The 19,265-nt window shown below is 43.3% G+C and overlaps 1 protein-coding gene across 1 annotated transcript in view; it reads right to left on the bottom strand.

The window, feature by feature from the left end:
• Positions 1-6,806: 6,806 nt before the first annotated feature.
• Positions 6,807-19,265, bottom strand: part of LOC119401718 (tubby-related protein 3) — a 105,898-nt gene continuing 93,439 nt past the window's right edge. Inside the window, exons 6-11 of the mRNA XM_037668647.2 lie at positions 18,607-18,855; positions 15,356-15,574; positions 14,706-14,804; positions 13,591-13,678; positions 12,342-12,425; positions 6,807-9,735 (exon numbers count right to left, since the gene is read on the bottom strand). Of these exons, the coding sequence (XP_037524575.1) occupies positions 9,602-9,735; positions 12,342-12,425; positions 13,591-13,678; positions 14,706-14,804; positions 15,356-15,574; positions 18,607-18,855 (873 nt within the window). The 3' untranslated portion in view covers positions 6,807-9,601. The remainder of the gene's footprint in view (positions 9,736-12,341; positions 12,426-13,590; positions 13,679-14,705; positions 14,805-15,355; positions 15,575-18,606; positions 18,856-19,265) is intronic.

Genomic DNA, 19,265 nt, shown 5'->3' with positions numbered 1-19,265 from the left:
TCAATTAAGCAGTCACAAACAGTGAGTACTTCTAAATGATGAAAGTCATCGTATTTAAGCTTGTCTTCAGGCGTGCTGCAAGGTGTCGTTCTGGGCACGCTTTTGCTTTTGGTTTACATAAACGACCTTTTAGTTAACATACAATCCTGCGTGGAACTATTCGCAGATGACTGCGTCATCTATGGTCAAATTATTTCACTAGTATATGCAAAAAAAAAACCTCCAGGGTTCCTTATGCATTAACCTAAGACGACTCAAACACGAAAGCCATCATAATCTTTCTGTTCTCTGTCGAGGTACTGATCCTCCCCCGCCCCCCTCTTGTACCTTTCTGCACCTAACCTGGTTTTGCACTGCCTCCGGGATCGGAGACGGCTTTCGGCTTTCGAGTACTCCTAGGCAAATTCATAATGGATCATGTGACTGTTTTGCCTTTTTGGTTATTTTTCGCTGTCTTTGTTTGTTTTTTCCTACTCTTACAGTTATCGCTCTGTTTCATCTTGATAATTTGGTCGCGCAGTAGGCCCATAGATTTTTTAATTTGCTAGCGACTAACTACTTGCTTAAGAAAAAAATTGCCTGCAACCATGTGCTAGGAATGAAAGCTATGTGGCATTCGCAGCAGTTTGATCAAAATGGACACGAATGATAGCAATTAGACCGTCGAAAACACAACTCCAGCTTAATTAAGTCGGTCCCATGCGGCCTATTTATAATGCAGCCGCCGTACTTGTATAAAACTGAGGTCATTCTTCTTTAACGACGAGCCTAGAGACCGTTATTGATGGACGCGTGGCCTAAATAATAAATGTCAATGAATACCAAAGACACAGCAACGCAAAAACAGTACGAAGTCGAATGCGCATTTCTGCTTCGGCTTCATGCGCCCAACATTATGAAGGCTGTGTAGCATGCATCATGCTAATTAGCTTCGTTACTTTATATATACATGTCGAACGAAACTTGTTAAAAAAATTGTGCACAAGTCACAAGACATTCGTGCAACTCACAAATCATTTGTTTCCTAAAGGTAGGCGGCTCTCCTGCCTTAGGAAGCCTGTCCCTAGTACATCTACCATAAGACGCCTACGCTACGACGCCGACCGTAGGACGTCTACCCTAGGAGGTCTACATTAGGACGCCATGGTGGTCTAGTTCTTATGGTGCTCGACTGCCGGCCCGAAGGTCGCGGGATCAAAGCGCCGTCGCGCTAGCCGCATTTTCATTAGAGGAGAAAATGCCCGAGGCTCGTGTACTTAGGTTTAGGGGCACGTTCAAGAACCCCAGGTGGTCAAAATTTCCGGAGCTCTTCACTACGGCGTCCCTCATAATCATACCGTTGTTTTGGGATGTTACACCCCAGTAATTATTATCACAATATGACGCCTACACTAGCACGCCTCAACTGGTATACCTACTGTTGAACGTCTACACTAGAATGTCTCACCTAAGACATCCACACAGGACTCCTATACAGGACGCGTACACTAGGATGCCTACCTTAAAACGTCTACACTAGAACGCCTACCCCAAGACCCACACACAGGACGCCTACCCTAGGACAGCTACTCTGGGAGAGGCGTCCAAGGGTATGAAGCTTGCCATTGCCGTGATATTCCGCGTTAATATTAAACGTGTTAAGGCTCTATCACAGGCACCTTCCACTAACCTGCGACAGCAGAAAAGTATATGTCGGCCTATTGCACGCAATCTTGCCACGCTGGAGGTCACGTGATAATGTTGGGAGACACGCAAGGGAGCAGATGCTCAAGTAGGCGCGAGTGAGTGCGCCTCCTGATCCTCTAGCTCTGATCCTCTAGACGAGGCGACTTTTCGGACAGGCGCCGCAAGACCGGAGCAACGACGAAGCGAGAGGCAGCGCCATGTGCTGCTTTAATTCTGCCTGAGGTCCTCATAACGCGGGCGTTGTGCCGGTGGCTTGATCGCGTCTATCGTAAGAGATCTGTTCACGTATGCCTGCTCACACAGGGCATTCGCCTTTGGACATGTTATTCGTCCTTTGTAAGGCTATCTTTGCTGCGACATCTTTTTTGTCAGTCGGTGAAACCAGCAGCAATGTTTCCTCCTCCCCTATCCCGCATGGCTTTATTGTGGCAACACTGATATCGATATGTGTATCTGTCTTTGGTGCGTGACTGGAAACCGAGGCTCGTTCATTTTGTTTTTCTGCTTCATGTTTAGTTAGTTATTCATGTTTAGTTAGTTAGTTAGTCAGTCAGTCAGTCAGTCAGTCAGTCAGTCAGTCAGTCAGTCAGTCAGTTAGTTAGTTAGTTAGTTAGTTAGTTAGTTAGTTAGTTAGTTAGTTAGTTAGTTAGTTAGTTAGTTAGTTAGTTAGTTAGTTAGTTAGTTAGTTAGTTAGTTAGTTAGTTAGTTAGTTAGTTAGTTAGTTAGTTAGTTAGTTAGTTAGTTAGTTAGTTAGTTAGTTAGCACTGCGCTTTTATTCAATTCGATATTACGTGGTCTCATCAATTGCCTGCAGTATCAACGCACGAAACCATTGAGTCGGCAATCGGCGAGAATGCTTGAGCATTATCAAATGAAATATGGATTGTGTTCAAATCTAAGAAATTGAAGAGAAGTCAGCAACACATTGGTGAATACCCCGACATAGCAATATTATTGGCTGTCATTGAGGAAACAGGCCCACACCGATGCGAATGCACGCATTCCTTATCTCGTTTACCGTGTAAGTATACGTCGTTGCGTACGAGGCGCTACAGAAATTTTCGCCTTCTTTTTTTTTTCTTTCTGCGAGGTAATTGGCTGCTACACAACCGTTAGAAATGTCCGACGCTCGCTGAAGACAAAATATGAACGCAACCGTTACAAAGCCAACAATAAATAAAATAGTACACATATCCCAGTACAATCAATTTCGACGGGCCGGTAGCAATAAGCGTTGCCTGCACCCCCGTCCCCTCAGAGCGAGATGTACCGGATATTAAAAGCCATTTAGGAACCGCACATTCGTCGGCGATACGGGAAGCCCGTTGAAATTGCTGCCGCCACCGAAACAGGCAACGCTATATCATTAATTCCCGGCCAAATTTTCTCCTTTTTTTTCCTTTCCGACCATACGGGTTTCACCTTTAGCATGTGGCTCCGGGTATAATTTGTGGCGCATATCGTACGTGGCTGCACGACCACGCAAGAGTCTTTTATGGAAATATGGGCTCCCATTATGAGAGGGAAGCCACACCGAGGATTATTCTTTCATTACAGGCGAACACAACGTGCGAAGAGGACCGTGCAGGAGATTGAAAATGCTGGTGAATCGCCATTCAGCAATCTGTCTGCGTACTTAGAGCAAAGGTTTGGGATGTTTACTTTGCCCACGTGTAATATCTACCCAGTAGCTTTAAACTTAACTGCGAACGCAATAATCCTCAAAGTAAACCGGATTGGGCATGATCCACGAAGGTATTCAGTTACGGTTATTTAATCCCTGGTATTCGCTCGCGTTATATCCCCGGGTAAATGATCGAATCGAAAGCGTTCGATTATAAAAGTTCAGCTTTTGCATTCGTCCGGTGGCACTGTAAAGCTTTGCAAAACAAAACTAACGCATGACGCGTTCTTAGCTTGAACCAATTCGAACTTTCCTACTGCCCGTTTTAAATCTTATATCCATCACCGTGCTGCGTGTCCCTCCAACGAGCGCGAGTATTCATCAGTCACGTAGGTTGCTATTATCATGAAGAGCAGCACTGCCAATGCAATATGTAATCTTAAGATTTCTTCATTCCTTCCTTCTTTCCTTCCTTGGGTTTAGATTTCCGCCTGTTCTAAAGCTTGCTAACAACCTGTACCGTCCAGTTCAACCAAATATAGTCACAAACTTTTCAGAAATTCAAAATTTTCTCAGACCAAGTGGTTTCTCAACTTCTGACGCCGACTCTACTTTCGCCAAATATTCGCCATGCCCTTGAAGAGGCCCAGGAACAAACTTTATGAACGCGTTACCATAGGTTGGCAAAAGAATTGCAGCTCACTCACTCACTCACTCACTCAAGAAATATATTTTGTTATGAGCGCTCACTCGGACTGAGACTCACCAAACTTTTCCTCAACCGGACTCGCTCGGCCTCGGACTCACTAAACTTTTGCTCACCCGGACTCACTCGGATTCAAACTCACCGACGTATAACTCAGCCGGACTCACTGAGACTCAGACCCATGGCTTGACCTGAGTCTGAGTGAGCCTGAGTGAGTCGATCATGAGTCCGTTAGCGTAAAATTGGCTTTTTCGATCACGGTGCCAATGCTCAAGACCAATATCTCAAATAATCGATGCTCCACGAAACGGCGTTTGATCTTGTAGCTTCAAACACGAATTATTAGTGGTTTGAATCCAGTAAGACACTTTTTGTGAAATACACGACTCACGCGAGATATTTTTATCAACTTCGTATGAAAGAGTTTGCGGAGACTGATGCCTTTGATCCATAAATATTGAGGTGGAGCCTGAACGCTAGTGCGTTGATACATGTATGAATAGACTTGAGTATGAACGTAAGCCGATATAAGGCTGATAGGAATGCTGAAGATGAGTATATCGCAGCATAGGTCGGCAATGAAAGGTAGAGCTCACTCAGACTCATTCACGAAATATGTTTTGCGTTTAAGGTTCACTCACACTCCGACTCGCCAACATTTTCCTCAACCGGACTCACTCGGACTGACTCACTAAAATTTTTCTCAGCTGGACTCACTCGGACTCAAACTCACCAAAATACTACTCATCCGGACTCACTCAGACTCATGGCCCGATATGAGTCTGAGTGAGTCTGAATGAGTCGACTCATGAGTGAGTTTGCCGACCTGTGCGCTTTACACAATTATGCTTTCGGCAGCCGTAAGGTTGAAATTCTCTGCGGAGTTCTCAAGCCTCGTCGAAGTGCCACGTGCCGATGGCGTGCCGAAATGAATAAATTAAGGGGCTCTTGGCAACGCGGAGGGGCCGTTATCGTTCCTCGCGTGACCAGGTACGCAGCTACAGCGAAGTGTGGTCGATTCGGGAGCGTAATTTATTGAGAGTCGTAAAGGGGTGAAGGAGGATGAGAGACTGCGTTAGCAGCTGCACGCGGACCTGTCCCTTCGCAAAATAAGCTGCCGCCAATTGCTGCGCCCTAACTACACTCGATAAACATTGCAAGACGTACGGGTGTTTCGTGGAAGCTCTAAGGGCGCCGCGGCCACCGCGGCACCCTAAGGTTCGAGCATCGAGATCTCTGCGTCGCACTCATAGGCGAGCACACGGGTGGCAGGGTGCCGGCTGCCTCCACTCTCTAATCACCTTAGAGGAAGGGGGGGGGGAGAGCTAAGTCTGCGCAGTACTTTTACCCAGTCGGAACTGTCGCGTTATTGTTTAACGAGCAGGGTTATGGTGAAGCAGGTTTTTGACAATACGGCGGCCGATGGAACCAGATGTCGCATTCTAAGAAATGTTCACTTCCCAACTTTACCCCCGGAAATCATATTTGTGGGCGTTTTGCGTCCCAAAATGTTCGAGTAAGCAGTAAGCGACCTTAGAGTAAGCAGCAAAGCCCCGCTAGACTGCCAAAGCGGGGTTTTACTCCCGGAAAGCCAAGGACCAAAGGTCCTTGTGAGAAGCCCGTCATTGCTTCATTTTCAATTTTTATTATCCATTGGGAAACAAGTTGCCTTTGAGGCTCTAAGAAAGGGGGAGGGGGCAGGCGCTGGGATGAAGCTTTGCCCTAACCCTATAAGGGAAGCCTGCGAACGCCTATGTTTGCACTGAACTTCCAACGGAAATTGTAGGCAATGCGCGAATGCTAATTTTTGAAACACAGTCGAGTACAAATCATACTGTGCCTGCGGTGAACCGAACGAAATGTGGAAAGCATTGCAGTTGCTTTTCGTTAATAATGAGTGACAGTTTTCGCCCATATGTGTAGAAAAATTACGCATTCCAAGTTAATTAATGTGAACGTGTTCCCACCAATCCGTCATTACACTGAACATCCTGAGTTCTTGTCTAATAAGAGTAATTGTAGTTTGTCGGTATGGCCAGGTTTATTGGGAGAGCTCCAAGGACAGCGTTACTGTGCTTTGAATGTCCAAACCGCTTTGTATAAGGACATTCAAAACACCGTCTTGGATGCCTTTAAACTCGAGGACGCAAAATTACTTATTTATGGACTGCTGAACTTTTAAATTAAAACTGGCAGCGTTCTTCTAGACATGACCCTGGAGACGTAATAGAGGCAGCTGCAGCAATCTGCCACCGTAATACACTGTAGTTGCACTGATACTTGTTTGCTTAGGACCAAGAAATTGCAACATCATCTTACAGATGATGGTCAGCAACACTTATCTATGAACTCGAGGCTAGCGGCCATAGCATAACATTATATTTCTTCTAGTCGATGTGAGGGAGTGTCCAATTCGGTTGCATATCATATTCAACCTTATATTTACACGTTCTTAGACGCAGCAAGCCCCTTTTTTAGAGGATAATGTCATCGGTAATTTAGTAGGTTTGAACGAAAATTTATTTGGCTCTCATCAGAAATTTATCTAAAACTAGCAGATATGCACACGTAGCCAAATATCAACAAATCGATGCCTAGTCCGTCACGCCTCTCGTGGATAGCGCAGCGGAAAGTTCATTTATCTTTTTATCCTTCATCCTACTTCTCATAAATTCTACTTAGGTGGCGGTCTTATGGTTTGCGAGAAGTCCCAAAGCTTACCGGAAATCTTGCTCATCTTTACTTGTGTGAGAACGTCCATAGTGTCGTTAAATGAAAACAAAATTTCACATTTCCAAAAAGTTTATTTCAAACCTAAAACAGACATACTTTTATTCAACATAAACAAGTTATCATCTCTTGTACAGTATTTTTTAAAACAACGAATAGTTTCGTGACGCGTGTAAAAACACTCCAGAATCTGAAGGCGTTGATGCGCTGATATTAACATAGTTCTCTTCGTGTGAATACACAACCGCACAACGACACATTAACAATGCGAATACATCTAAAGTCAGCGCAGAAGTGTATTGAAACTTCTTGGTGGAGCAATTGTTGCATATGTGACAGAATGAGACGGGAATTTCTGTCGTATTTTTAGCGCGGACAAATGGGCTGTCGAATATGCATTGACGTGTCCACCAGGATGTGATAATAAACTTTCGTACTGGCTCCCACATGTGTTCACATTTTCTCGCGTTGTACAGCATGACAGTTACTTGGAAGGCCACGGCTATGTATAGGGATTTACCAGGTTTGTGGCTTGGGCTTAGTGGTTGAACATTGTAAACGAGAAATCAGCGCGAGATTCATACAAAATAATGACTCGAATAAGTCAAAAAGAACTTCTGCGTTGGTATAACATTCTACTTTCGTTCTCGTCCTTTTTCTCTGCCTTATCATTTTCAGAGATAAGGAGCGACTTTTGAAGCTTTCTATATGTTTCAAATTTATAGAGGGGTAAAGTAATAAAGAAAACTGCGTGTCAGATCGATAATCGGGGCGCGTATTCACAAAACGCCTTCAAATGAATTTTTTTGGAAGAGAATACATCAGCCAGTCACGATGTGGGACATATCATTGGCGAAGCGAGTTGAATAATGGAAAAACGAAATTACGATGGAGAAGCTTTGTGACTTCGGCCCCTGCTTTTTTGTAGCCTTCTTTCAAAAGCTTCCTAGAATAATCTTCTTTGAAGATGTTACATTTCTCAAAATTTGCATCTGGGCCGATGTGGTGTTCTACTCGCTACATTTGTTGCTATCGATGTCCCGACCAGCTGTATTACGTGGTTTGAAGTCCTGAGAAATAGTATCTATTAAGCGAGTACGCAATGACATTTGCAGTATATAGTTCTCTCTAACGGTAACCTATTTTTTTTAGCCCAATCCTTAGATGAGTCCACTGTTGATAAACTGCCATCTTCCTCCGATAATTCAGCCTGGAATTACAGACAGGCGGAGACGATTCCTGTACCAACATTTTGTCAGAGGGCTAAGGACAGGATACAAACTGGACAAGGTGGTGCCGGCTTATTTCGGAACAAAAACTTGACAGTCCCTTCCACTGTACATACACCATCTTTCTTCTTCGTTTCAGTGTGTTCTTGTATGAACTGTCGTTATATCAAAACTGCCTTAGAAGTACCGGAACGAGAGCTTACCAACCGTCAACTCTAAGCTCTGTAAGCAGGAATATTAGATGAGTTTCGAAACTATTGTCCATCAGTTGCTGCGACCATGACTTGAAAGATAATTAAATGTATGTGATTGTAGGGTACGAACAATATGAGTTCCTTGAGATGTTTTTTTTTTTTTATGGTGATAACGCTCGTGCATGGAACCTTAAGTAAGATGGGGTGGTTCATCATCAGCCACAGGGGCAAATAAACTTATAGTTTGCGTTCGAACAACGCTTATGGGGAGGCGTTTTGTAAGGCTGGTTGTTAATATTCAAAATAAACTACCGAAATTGACCAGATGCAGTCTCAAACTTTTCATCATGTATCAATATTCACATACCCTAAATTACAACATTTATCTCAGTGATAGTAATTTATTGTATCTTATATAGCAGAAAGCTCTCTCAGGATTGCTGTAACTGATGCAGCATGTCCGGATCGGGTTCGCTCGATGTGGTCAACGAGTAACAACAAATATCGTTTCGTGACGTTGTAGGTGTTTTGCGGTAGAACTGGTGTTGGGCAAGTGAGTAATCGCTGAGGCAGTGCAGAGTGTTATTGTGCCTGATCACCAGGGCATAGGCTTTAAGTCCATTCCAAAGGTTCCGTCGGCGGAGGCCCTCCATCAGTTTCAAAGGTAAAGTAGAGATCGTGGCAAATACACCGAACCCCGTTATAACGAAGCCATTTTAGAATAACAGAGAACTGGATTGTTGGTAAGTATTCATTTTAAAAAGACAGGGCGTGCACACAAGAAAGAATCACGACACTACAACCGCCGACTAACAACTGAAGAGATGCACAACGGCGGAAAAGAAAGAAGGCACGAAAACATTGTGTTTGTGGTGTCATGACTTCTTTCTTGTGTTCGTGTTTGCATGCCCTGTTTTTTCAGAATCAACGAAGTCCTATCGGTTACTATTCAAAAAACTTCGTCATAATAGATGTTCGTTAAAAGAGCGTAGTCCTTACACGTTATTACAAACGATATACGGCTATTTTCTTCGGACATTCGTTATCAACCTGTATTCGGTACACGTTGATATGGAAATAGAATATTATGTTTTTCGCTATGTGCACTGTTCGTCATGTTCGTTATATCGAGGTTAGATTGTAGTACCAGTGGAATCAGGGGAAGGTGGTGAAGGAAAGGAAAAAAGGGGGATGCAGCGAGTTATGACTTCACAGTGCTTGCCCGTAAAACACACTAGCAAACCTCCGCATTGACAGACGAGCGATCATTGTCCGTTGCCTCTGAGATCTGTGGTATCAATTGTACGTCGCTGAAGGCAAATCTGTGGCAGTTCAAGTTCATCAGGTGGAGTTGTCTCGCGCGAACCAGAGTGCGCCGCCATTTTCGATTGTTCCGCAGCATGGGAATGTCGTTGGACGACTTCAGTAACAGTCATTCGCAGGCGAGCTTGCTGTCGAAACTCGACAGCGCGATGGCGAACGCTTGCAAAGCGCAGAGGGGATAGCAGTAGTCCATGCTGAAGCATTCTTCCGTCACTCGTCCAAACTGCATCACGATGTAATCCGCTGGAAAATAGAGGAGGAAAGAGATATATGAGCTTCTGAAATGAGTGAGAATTTAGGTGTTTAAACATCACAATATGCATTCGGTCAATATTTTATTCACTAAGCATTGAAGACAGCGATCCTTTAAAAAAAATTGGCCATAATCTCGCCCAGCGAACGTGAATGTCCATCGAAACTATATAAAGCACCACACGGTGCTGATAGGGGTGTGTTTTAATATTACTTTAGCGTAACGGCAGTGATACTCGCTGTGTGGTCACTGTGGTGGACCGTGATTGGATCCGCGACTATTTTCAGCAAGATGAATTTGTTTCTTTCGTCGAGCATTGCATTCACGTTATTCTTCTGGTGCCCTTAATATCCGTGGTCTACCCATGGCAGTCTTAGAACGAACTGAATGAGTTGCTAGATGGGTCTCCCTGTTATATATGAAAGTGGAAAACACACGCGGGGAGAAGGAAGGACCGTTTGACGTCATTCGAAGCTCTCGTGTGATGTGCAAAGCCGCTGCAATCCTAAGTTTACCAAGAACGCGTGAGGGGATGTTCGCGTTGTTTACAGGCGCGTTACCATCCATCATGCGGTGTTGATGCTTGTTTTATGGTTTTCTTTATTGAAGCGAATACTGTGCTGTATGCCTGATTGCAAAGAAAGACAGAGGTCGAAATTTAGTTGTGGCATTGCACTTCTGCGCATGTCTACAGCGAACGCTAACGGAGTTACACGCGTTTGCTCGTTTCACTCTTTCCTTAGGTACGCTGCGCTCGTGGGCTAGTCTGTCCACCTCTCCGACTGCCCTTCCTGGGCGTCCGAGGTGAAAACGCAAGGAGCCCACGCATCTGCTAGCAGAGAAGCACGCGAGCTTCTGTGGTGAGTAGTGGGACTTGCCCAATTTCTGTGGCGCATAAGCATTGTAGGAGTTTTGTGCTGGCACCACGAAATATTCAGACCAACGAGTGCTGTACAGCCGGCTTCGGTGTAACAAAAGTGGAGGCGTTCACTTGATGAGCTTAGGACTAATTTGCCAGCGTGATACTGACATGGCATTATTTTAGGTGACATTAAACAAGGCAACGGACAATTCTACGGGGTGCACTGCGTTCGGTGCCATCTTTTCGTAATATAGAACACTGCTCTGATTCGATGTGTGCTTAGAATAGCAAGCGATAAGTGCAATGAAAAAAATGCTATAGAGATACAAAAAGAATCTCATCAACCGTTCGGTCTAAAAAGAAATATAGATGAGTATACTATTAATTTAGGTTTTCAATACATAATTCTATTCGCATTATGGTCATTTGCCAAAATGGGAGAAGATGAACATTAAATTTTAAAATCCTATTTACAATGTGTGAGTTATATGTTTCTGTTGTAATGAAGTTAGCCTTAGAGTTCGTTAAACGATGTTAATAATGCGAGCTTCACATGTTGTCTTACTTGCAAAACAAACTTGACGCAATATATGCTGTAGTAGGGGTACTTTTCTTACGAGTGTCAAGAAAATTGTTTATTGTTAATATATTTATTGTATCCTACGATCGATGATTCTGCTTTCAAAATACAGAAGCCAAACGCCAATTCAAGGACAAAATGGAGCATGCTATTTCCTACTGCTTTGCATTTTGTACTATTCGCTGAGGCAGTGTGCACCTCTGCAGCTAATTTCCCGCATGTCTTTGGAATTTAAACACCGAACCTGTAGATTTAGAAATTTCCCTTGCCCGATGAGGCGTTGATCATTTTAACGTGTATAAATTATTGTGTATATCACTGAAAACAACCTTATCAAAAAATTTTGAAATTTGTCATTTGCAGTGCATATATCTCCATGTGTAACCAAAACGTCACACCACTCCTACCGACAAATCTCATTTTACGCATATAATAAGTTTCCAATAACCTCATATGAACACATATTGACACATGTATATCACATGGTAGATATGTGTCATGTGTCACATACAACGTAAGGTAGGTGACAGACAGAGATGCCAAGGAAGACACAGGGGACGCTATTTGTAGTTTTCTACTGCAATGTAGCAGTTATTACAGAAATCAAAAGGATAGTGAACGAAAAAACTTGCGTTCGGTAGGGACCAAAGAACCTACAACCTTCGAATTAAAGTTGGCCTTATTTGGCTGTGTGCATCGAAGAAACGAGCTCCATGATCTATTCCTCTTCTTTCGTTCATGTGTGTGATATGACATTTTCTAGGTTCAGTAGAGTCACCTAGGTAACTTAAAGGGCTTCGATTGAGAGTTCGTTGTTATGGATCTCATGTTGAAGAAAAATAAGGAGTCCAAAATAGTCACCTTTGTATAGATGGCCTTCAAAAGGATCACCATTTGCTTTTATCTTGAACAAATGAGATACGATTTGGCTGTTATCACAAGCTTGTGTATTGAGACGATGCTTTCCATTCTTTCTATGTGAAAATAGGTACTACTGTTCTCAACGACACGGCTGCTTTCTAACTACTGATCAGCTCTACGCTGTCAGTAAACTACGATTACCGACGTCCTCCAATGTTGTTGATGTAAATCAAAACAATATAAATAATCACGAATCAAAGACCAAGAATAATACCTCTCGACTCCAGTCTTACCGTCGTTTTCGTGGACTATCTGGAAATTCTTGACGGATGCTTGCGTCACACGGCCGTGGAAGTTCAGGACGTAGGACTGTGTGTCTGAAAGAGTTAAGCAATATTTGTAAAAACATATTTCGGCATATTTTGCCTATTTGCCCCATGTCAAATTTTCACGCAATGATGTACAAGGACGCTTTTATCAAATGCTAGAGATTTTGAACAATGATTATTCTAAGAAAGTTTGACATAAGACAGGAGCTGTGACCTCGTGCTTTTGTGCTGAATTTCTAAGAGTTAGGAAACAAAAGAGGCAGTTATTGTTTACTGCACGTCTATCTAATCTTGGAACGGTTTTGTTATATCACTCTATGTGAACACTGTAGCTTTCGATTTGAATGTTTTATATTATTCTTTACGAAAGTTATATGTCTTTCGCTGGTACTAAGACTTTAAATATTAGTGCAGTAAAAATTTTGCACGTTTGATACTTGTGGATGATGTTTCCGAAAAAGACCAGTGACCCAAAAGGATTTCTTTCATTTTATATATTGCCATTTACCGAACGTTTTTCTTGCTTTCCCTCAAGTCCAGTTTCTACAATAGGTTGCTATTGCTACTGAATGCACTCATCTCTCATTTTACAGCTTCGGTTGTTATCTATACTGCTTGGGTATCCTGCACATCAGAGGTTTCTTCTAAACGTTCGATAACAGAAATGTTGCTTTCTCTCAACGAAGGCGATAAATTTATTTCTGCAATCGTAGAAATTCGTTTACAAAAATGGAGGGCAGACTTCTTTTCTTACATGTTTCTAAGCATATATTCAGAATATTTCAACGAAGCGTACGACGCCACTGCGTACTGCACTCAGGAAATTTATACGCAATCTCTTCTGCGCAGCGCCTGGTAAATGTGCAAATATCGTCAGGAAGATATGGCACAACTACTGCATGTACAACAAATTTACACATGCGAGAAAATCGCATGATGTCGCGTATTACGATATTTTCGTCGAAACGAATCGGATATAAACAATTTAACACCCTTGGTGGAGAACCTCTTTTACCTCGTTTTAGCAGGTTCGACTAAGGTGACCTTAAACACCTCAGTGGAATCTGCTATTTCGCGAATTTCGCAAACATCATGAACAGTTAAAACAAATAAAAAGCAAGAACGAAGCCCCGTTTACGTGTACACAAAGCCTGGCGTCCTGCACTGAAGCACTATAGATAAATAATTGCTTGATTAGGATGGGAGAACTGACCTTCGTTCCAGACAGGTGTTTTATTTCGAAGTTCGAGGAGGTTTTCCAAGTTCCGGCTTTTCCACCGCTCCAGCAGGCCACCATGTTCCTTCAGGATTACATGAAAAGAAACATGAAAACATCAAGAATAAATGCATAAATAGGAACGCCACTCCCCTACAAAATATATTAAAAGGACACTGTTAAAAATTAATGTTTAATTATGTACTTCTTTTTATCCCCCTACGCTAAGCTTACTATTTATATATCATTATTTTTCTTATTCGTATTTTTTCATGACTAAGCCTCTTCAAAATGTCCCTTTTTACGTATTTATATTTTCCTAATTATTTATACATATCCTTTTTTTTCTTTATTATGACGCCTAGCTCGTCGTGTATACACTACTGGGGAATGTGTCACAGCTGTCAGTGCTTTCGTGACCGATTCAAAATGCAATAATCCTGATAAAATAGTACGACCACGGACCCCATGACTTAGTTATTTCCGATAAATGTAGTTTTGCCAGTTGTCAAAACAAAGGTTTCATGTTTTCATAACGGACGTCTCTTCTTAGCGCATTGCTCCTGTTGCGCTGTTCTGTTCATTCGTCAGTTAGGGTCCGAACAGGGTTCATAAAAGCCAAGCGAAATATTTTTTTCTGTTCTAGATTGTGAGTCTTCGGGACTATAGGAGGCCTCCCTCGTCACGCGAAGAACTTCGCTTGCTCTCCGATAAGAGTTTATCTTCGCACAGATTCATGCCGCGAGGTATTGTATACCCGTGGTGCAGAGACATATTTATATTGCAGCAGCGTCCATTTCAAAATGGCCGTTCTGACATGTACTATGAAGAAAAACAAGATAAGCCTAAAATTGTTTAAGACGTATGTCCATGCGTGCACATCGCTTCTTTTTACAACGGTTATATACTCCACACATAAATGGCTTTCCTGGCTGCCATGTCTCCTAGCACTGCTACTGCTGCCGTTATTACCACTCTTACTCCTTGTTGTTGCTACTGCTACAAGTAAGATCATCAACAAGGACCACGATAATAATTACGGTAATAGTCATGATGATGACAATGATGTGCTTGCATACACGTCCGCATTGCATGTGAAAATTCCAACTCACGAAGGATGGCTTCAGCTCAATCCTCTTGTGGTCTTTGGTCATAGCAGGCAAGATGACAGTCATCTTCCTAGGTCCTTTGAATCCCAGAACATTGGTCTCCTGCGAGCCGTGTGGATGAGCTTTTGCAATGTGAGCGATTCAAAGTGTGTTCCGCTGATTGCACACACTTGATCGTAAATGGTTAATCGATAACGATGTGGTGCGAAAGAAGACAAAGACACGGGATTTGTTGTATGGCAACTCAGAGTTCAGTTCGTGAATATCCTGTCTTGATGATGAAAACATTGTTGAACAGCGAATATCGTTGGAGCCAACGTTGCGACAAGTCGGCTTCATCTTTTTATTAATCTGATGTCTCTTCACCAGGCACTGACGAAGGCACATCAAACTAACACAACACAAGTAGACTTGTTTCAGACTAATGCGTCAGGCCAACACGTAGAGAAGCGGGCCCGTCTTCGTCAGGCATCGACGAAGCCAACTCCACTTGTCGAAACATTGGCTCCGACGATATTCTCTGTTCAACATTTTCGCGTTACTTCAATCCTCCATCTTCCCCTAAACTTCCTTCTTGCCTGGATTTCTGTCTTCGTTGTTTTTCGCAATTTAGTATTCTTGAATTACTCAGATAGTCAGGAAAACACACTCACGTAAACAACGGCTGCGATCTCGGAGCGAACCGACCGCTTCTCGGTGTTTTGCCGTGGCTTCTCGGCGCAGTCGTAGATGGTGAAAGCGGTGCCGAGTAAGTTGGAGCGAAGCTTTCCCACGAACGACTCGCCACCTCGCGACAGGTCGGTCGGGTCTACCGAGATCAGGTAGTTGGACGTGGCGCTCTTCTTACGCTTCCGTGCGGCCAGCAGGAACACCTGCGGGAATCAGGTATGAACTCAGTAGAGAGTTTTATTCTACGTCTAACGTTGTTGCCGTTATTTCGCGAAGCCAGACTGAAAGACAAATTATAACTGTTCACAGACAATGTTGGTGTGTCTTACACTCTACGAAAACGAGTTCTATTACTCTTTTTTGTGAGGCCCGACTTGCCACGTATATGACTCTCTTTAAAGAGACACGGGAACTCTCTTTGGAGATTGTTACTCTCTCATCGGAGAGTTGTGGGGCCCAAAAGAGAGTAAACGTGCATCTTTAAATAGGGTCGTATACACGGCAAGCCACAACTCACCGACAAGAGTCACGCCTACACTTCTTTTTTCTTAGAGTGTACTTGGGCGGTACTTAGCCATGACTTTCTTTTCTTTGATTCTTTTACACCCGTTTCCCCTTACGAACTGCAGGGTAGCAAACCGGAAACTTCATCTGATTAACGTCCCTAACTTCCCTTTAACTTTTTCCCTCTCTCTTCTATAGACTCTCCTATTTTGAAAGTAGTCAAGAATAGAGTGACTGAAGAGAAGGGCGAAACGTCCATTGAAAGCTTAAATCCTTTAACGTATCAGCAATAAAAAGCATGCAAGGTTACATACTTTCCTCGCTCCTTACCTTTTTAAATACTTTTGTGTTGTATTAGTATAAAGGAGTGCCACCACCTCCACCGCAACGCTCGCCGGAAGAAAACCGTTCATATTTTTCTCCAGAAAATCCTGTTTCCGCAATGACCGTAGCTTTCTTCAAAATTTTCTGATCTCCCCTGAAGCGGCTATCGAATTGCGGCTTACAAAAGGCCGATTACCGCGATATACCACCGCAAAACTCCGCATAATCAGTGATAGAGAGAAAATCGATACGTCTTGAAGATTGCCCTGGCAAGACGTTCCAAAAGTGGTTGGGGAAATTCAGCACCTGGTGTTTTAAATCCCTAGATTGAGAGAAAAATAACGGGGTAGACCACAAAGAATGCTTTTCGTATGTGTGCACTTCTGGGGTATCGTCATGCTTCTCCTAAACTTCAAAACAAAACTAGCAAAGGAAAGCGCGCGTGATTTCGTTTGAACGAACGACGCCCGAAACGCTCGGCTCTCGCTATTTCGTTCAAGCTCGTGCATGCAGAAAAGAAAGCTCGCGGCGGACCTAGTCATCTTGACGCATCTACTTTGAGCCGTTCTTGCCACCACGTAGTCCGAGCGGAATGTGAGCTGTAAGCCCTCAATGTGAGTTCCAAGTCGTAAGAAGATTGCAGAGTGCGCTTTACCTCGAACAAGGTGGCCTGTACATCCCGGATGCGTGTGAGCTATACAACACTCACTTATGCCGACCAAGCTTACAACACCTAGTGTATACATATATACGTACCTTATAAATGTACAGTAGGAAAGATATGATCTTCCCAGTGCCATCTACCGCAGGATTTACGTGCGCCTACGTTGAGAAGCCGTGCTCTCGTATCATGAGTTTGCATAGTTTTCTTTAATATGTCGGCATACAGGTGACAACGTATTTTTTTAGATGTACAAAGAAGCACGTCCGCTCCATATTGTCTTCCTGTTCACTCTGTTTCTCGAAATACGTGCAGTGTGGCCAAAGCTGAATCTTTGCTGAGCCTGTGTCTTTCAAGCAAAATTGAGGCTAGTTTACTATCTATTGCGAGGGAAAGAATCGACGTCTTGAATCAAGATTCTGCAGCTTGATCTTTCTGAAATTGCGATCAATAGATATTTCTATTGCATTTTTTTATATTTAAGACATTTATATACCCTGAAAGTTTACCTTAACGTTAAATGCGTGCTTCTCAGCGTCGTGCGTGCTAGAATGCCTGCCAACTTTTTCTTCTTTGTTGTATGTTTTTAGTGTATATAATGTGTTGATGGCATAAGGAATAAGTGCCGCATACGCAGCACCTATCTGGAATCCTAATGTATGTGCGTTGGCGTATACATTTTATTTAACCTAGGTTAGGTTAAGTTTCATGCTGATGAACATTACCTACATTACATATTGATTAGCTATTGAATATTGATTAACTATACCACACGTGGTTCAAACTATAAAATACTCGTTATTTTTTTAAGCGGCACTGCATACTTTCTCTGACACTGCGCTAGTTAAATGCGTTTGCAGCAGCATACCGACAGCTTAACTCGATAGTAACCTCTAGAGTTTATCCACTGCGTGTGAAGCAAAGCGATGTCTTGTGGTGTGCCTTCTAGTTAGCTGGCGCAGTGCTGTATTTTCGGTCTTCTTTCTACCGCTCCCTTCATTTGTTTTTTTGCGTGCGGAGCACTTTAGGGGCCCGAGCTGTCGTATGCGGCTGCATGCTGTTGTCGCTCGGCGTAACGCAGGCGAAAACACGTATAAATCGAAAAAAAGAGGATGCAGGCGAGAAATAGACAGAGAGAGAAAGAAAGGAAAAAATAGACAAAATAGAAATAAATAGTAGGCAGCAAAATAGGAGGCAGCAAAAAAAAAATGTAGGCAGCTTGCACTGGTGGTGCAAGACCGGACTAGCAGCAGAGCATGTGGCCGACCTAACATTTTTTCTGCTTCTACAAGCTTGACTAAAATGTTGATAGGTTTCGCTAGGCATCACACAGCTTGGCTGTGTGGAGCGTACAACTATATTGCTTGGCGAAGTGTCGTCGTGGCTAAGAGAAGTGGACGATTACTTAGGTCGTTAATTATATCAGTCTTAATTAGCAAGATTCTGGTTAGCAATACCTTAATTAGCATCTTAATTATCCAGGTCTTGTTTAGCAATGTCTTGATTACCATTGTATTAATTAGCAAAGTGTTATTTAGCGTGGTCCTAGGTAGCATGTCCTGAATTAGCAACGTCTTAATAAATTATTAACCTTCATCAGCAAGGATTTCAGAACATGAAGAAGAGGAAGAAAAAGCGCGCCGGCCGACCAACGCGCTAGAAAGTAGAAGCCGATCATGATCACTTTGCATGACCTAGCCTCGAGCTTGAAGAATTCCGCTGTTAAAAGAATACTTCAATACGTGCCTTTCTGTTGTCCTCTTTTTCGAGATGGAGGTAGTAGGTCGGGTACAGTCCTTTGTCGACGCCCTTCTTGTCTCGCGTGATGCGGCACCGTATCGTGGTCCCCTGTGGACAGGGTATCGTGGAGAACTCTTCCAGCTGACCCCTGTCTAGCAGCTCGGCTAGGGGACCAAGGTCCATCACAGGCACCGACATGGCTGGCTGCGTCTTTCCTCCATCTACGCCGCCAACGCCACCGCTGACGTCTTCCACCTGCACAGGGTTAAGGACACTTTCCTCGAGAACAACGCATCGTATACTCACGCAAGAAATTCACAGGCTACAGCACGAAACAATATCGGCGAAGGACTAAGCGAGGCGACACAGACAAGCTCTGACACGCAAGACATTCGCAGGCTACAGCACGAAACAATATCGGCGAAGGACTAAGCGAGGCGACACAGACAAGCTCTGACTCGTGAACCGCTATTAGTGTTGCAAGGGTTGATGGATGAAGGGTTAAAGAGGAAAAAGGGCCCGATGTACCAGATATATCACTTATTAACCTTAATGCGTAGGCTAGTTGGTACTCCACTGCGCAAGACATTCGTTGATATTTTTTCGCGCTGTTAATGTCTACTGCAACGGAGTACTCCCTAGCCCAAGCATTCACGTTAATAGCG

This window comes from Rhipicephalus sanguineus, chromosome 8 (assembly GCF_013339695.2).
Source record: "Rhipicephalus sanguineus isolate Rsan-2018 chromosome 8, BIME_Rsan_1.4, whole genome shotgun sequence".
In the NCBI taxonomy this organism is placed as follows: Eukaryota; Metazoa; Arthropoda; class Arachnida; order Ixodida; family Ixodidae; genus Rhipicephalus; species Rhipicephalus sanguineus.
This window is presented reverse-complemented; position numbering and strand designations above follow the sequence as displayed.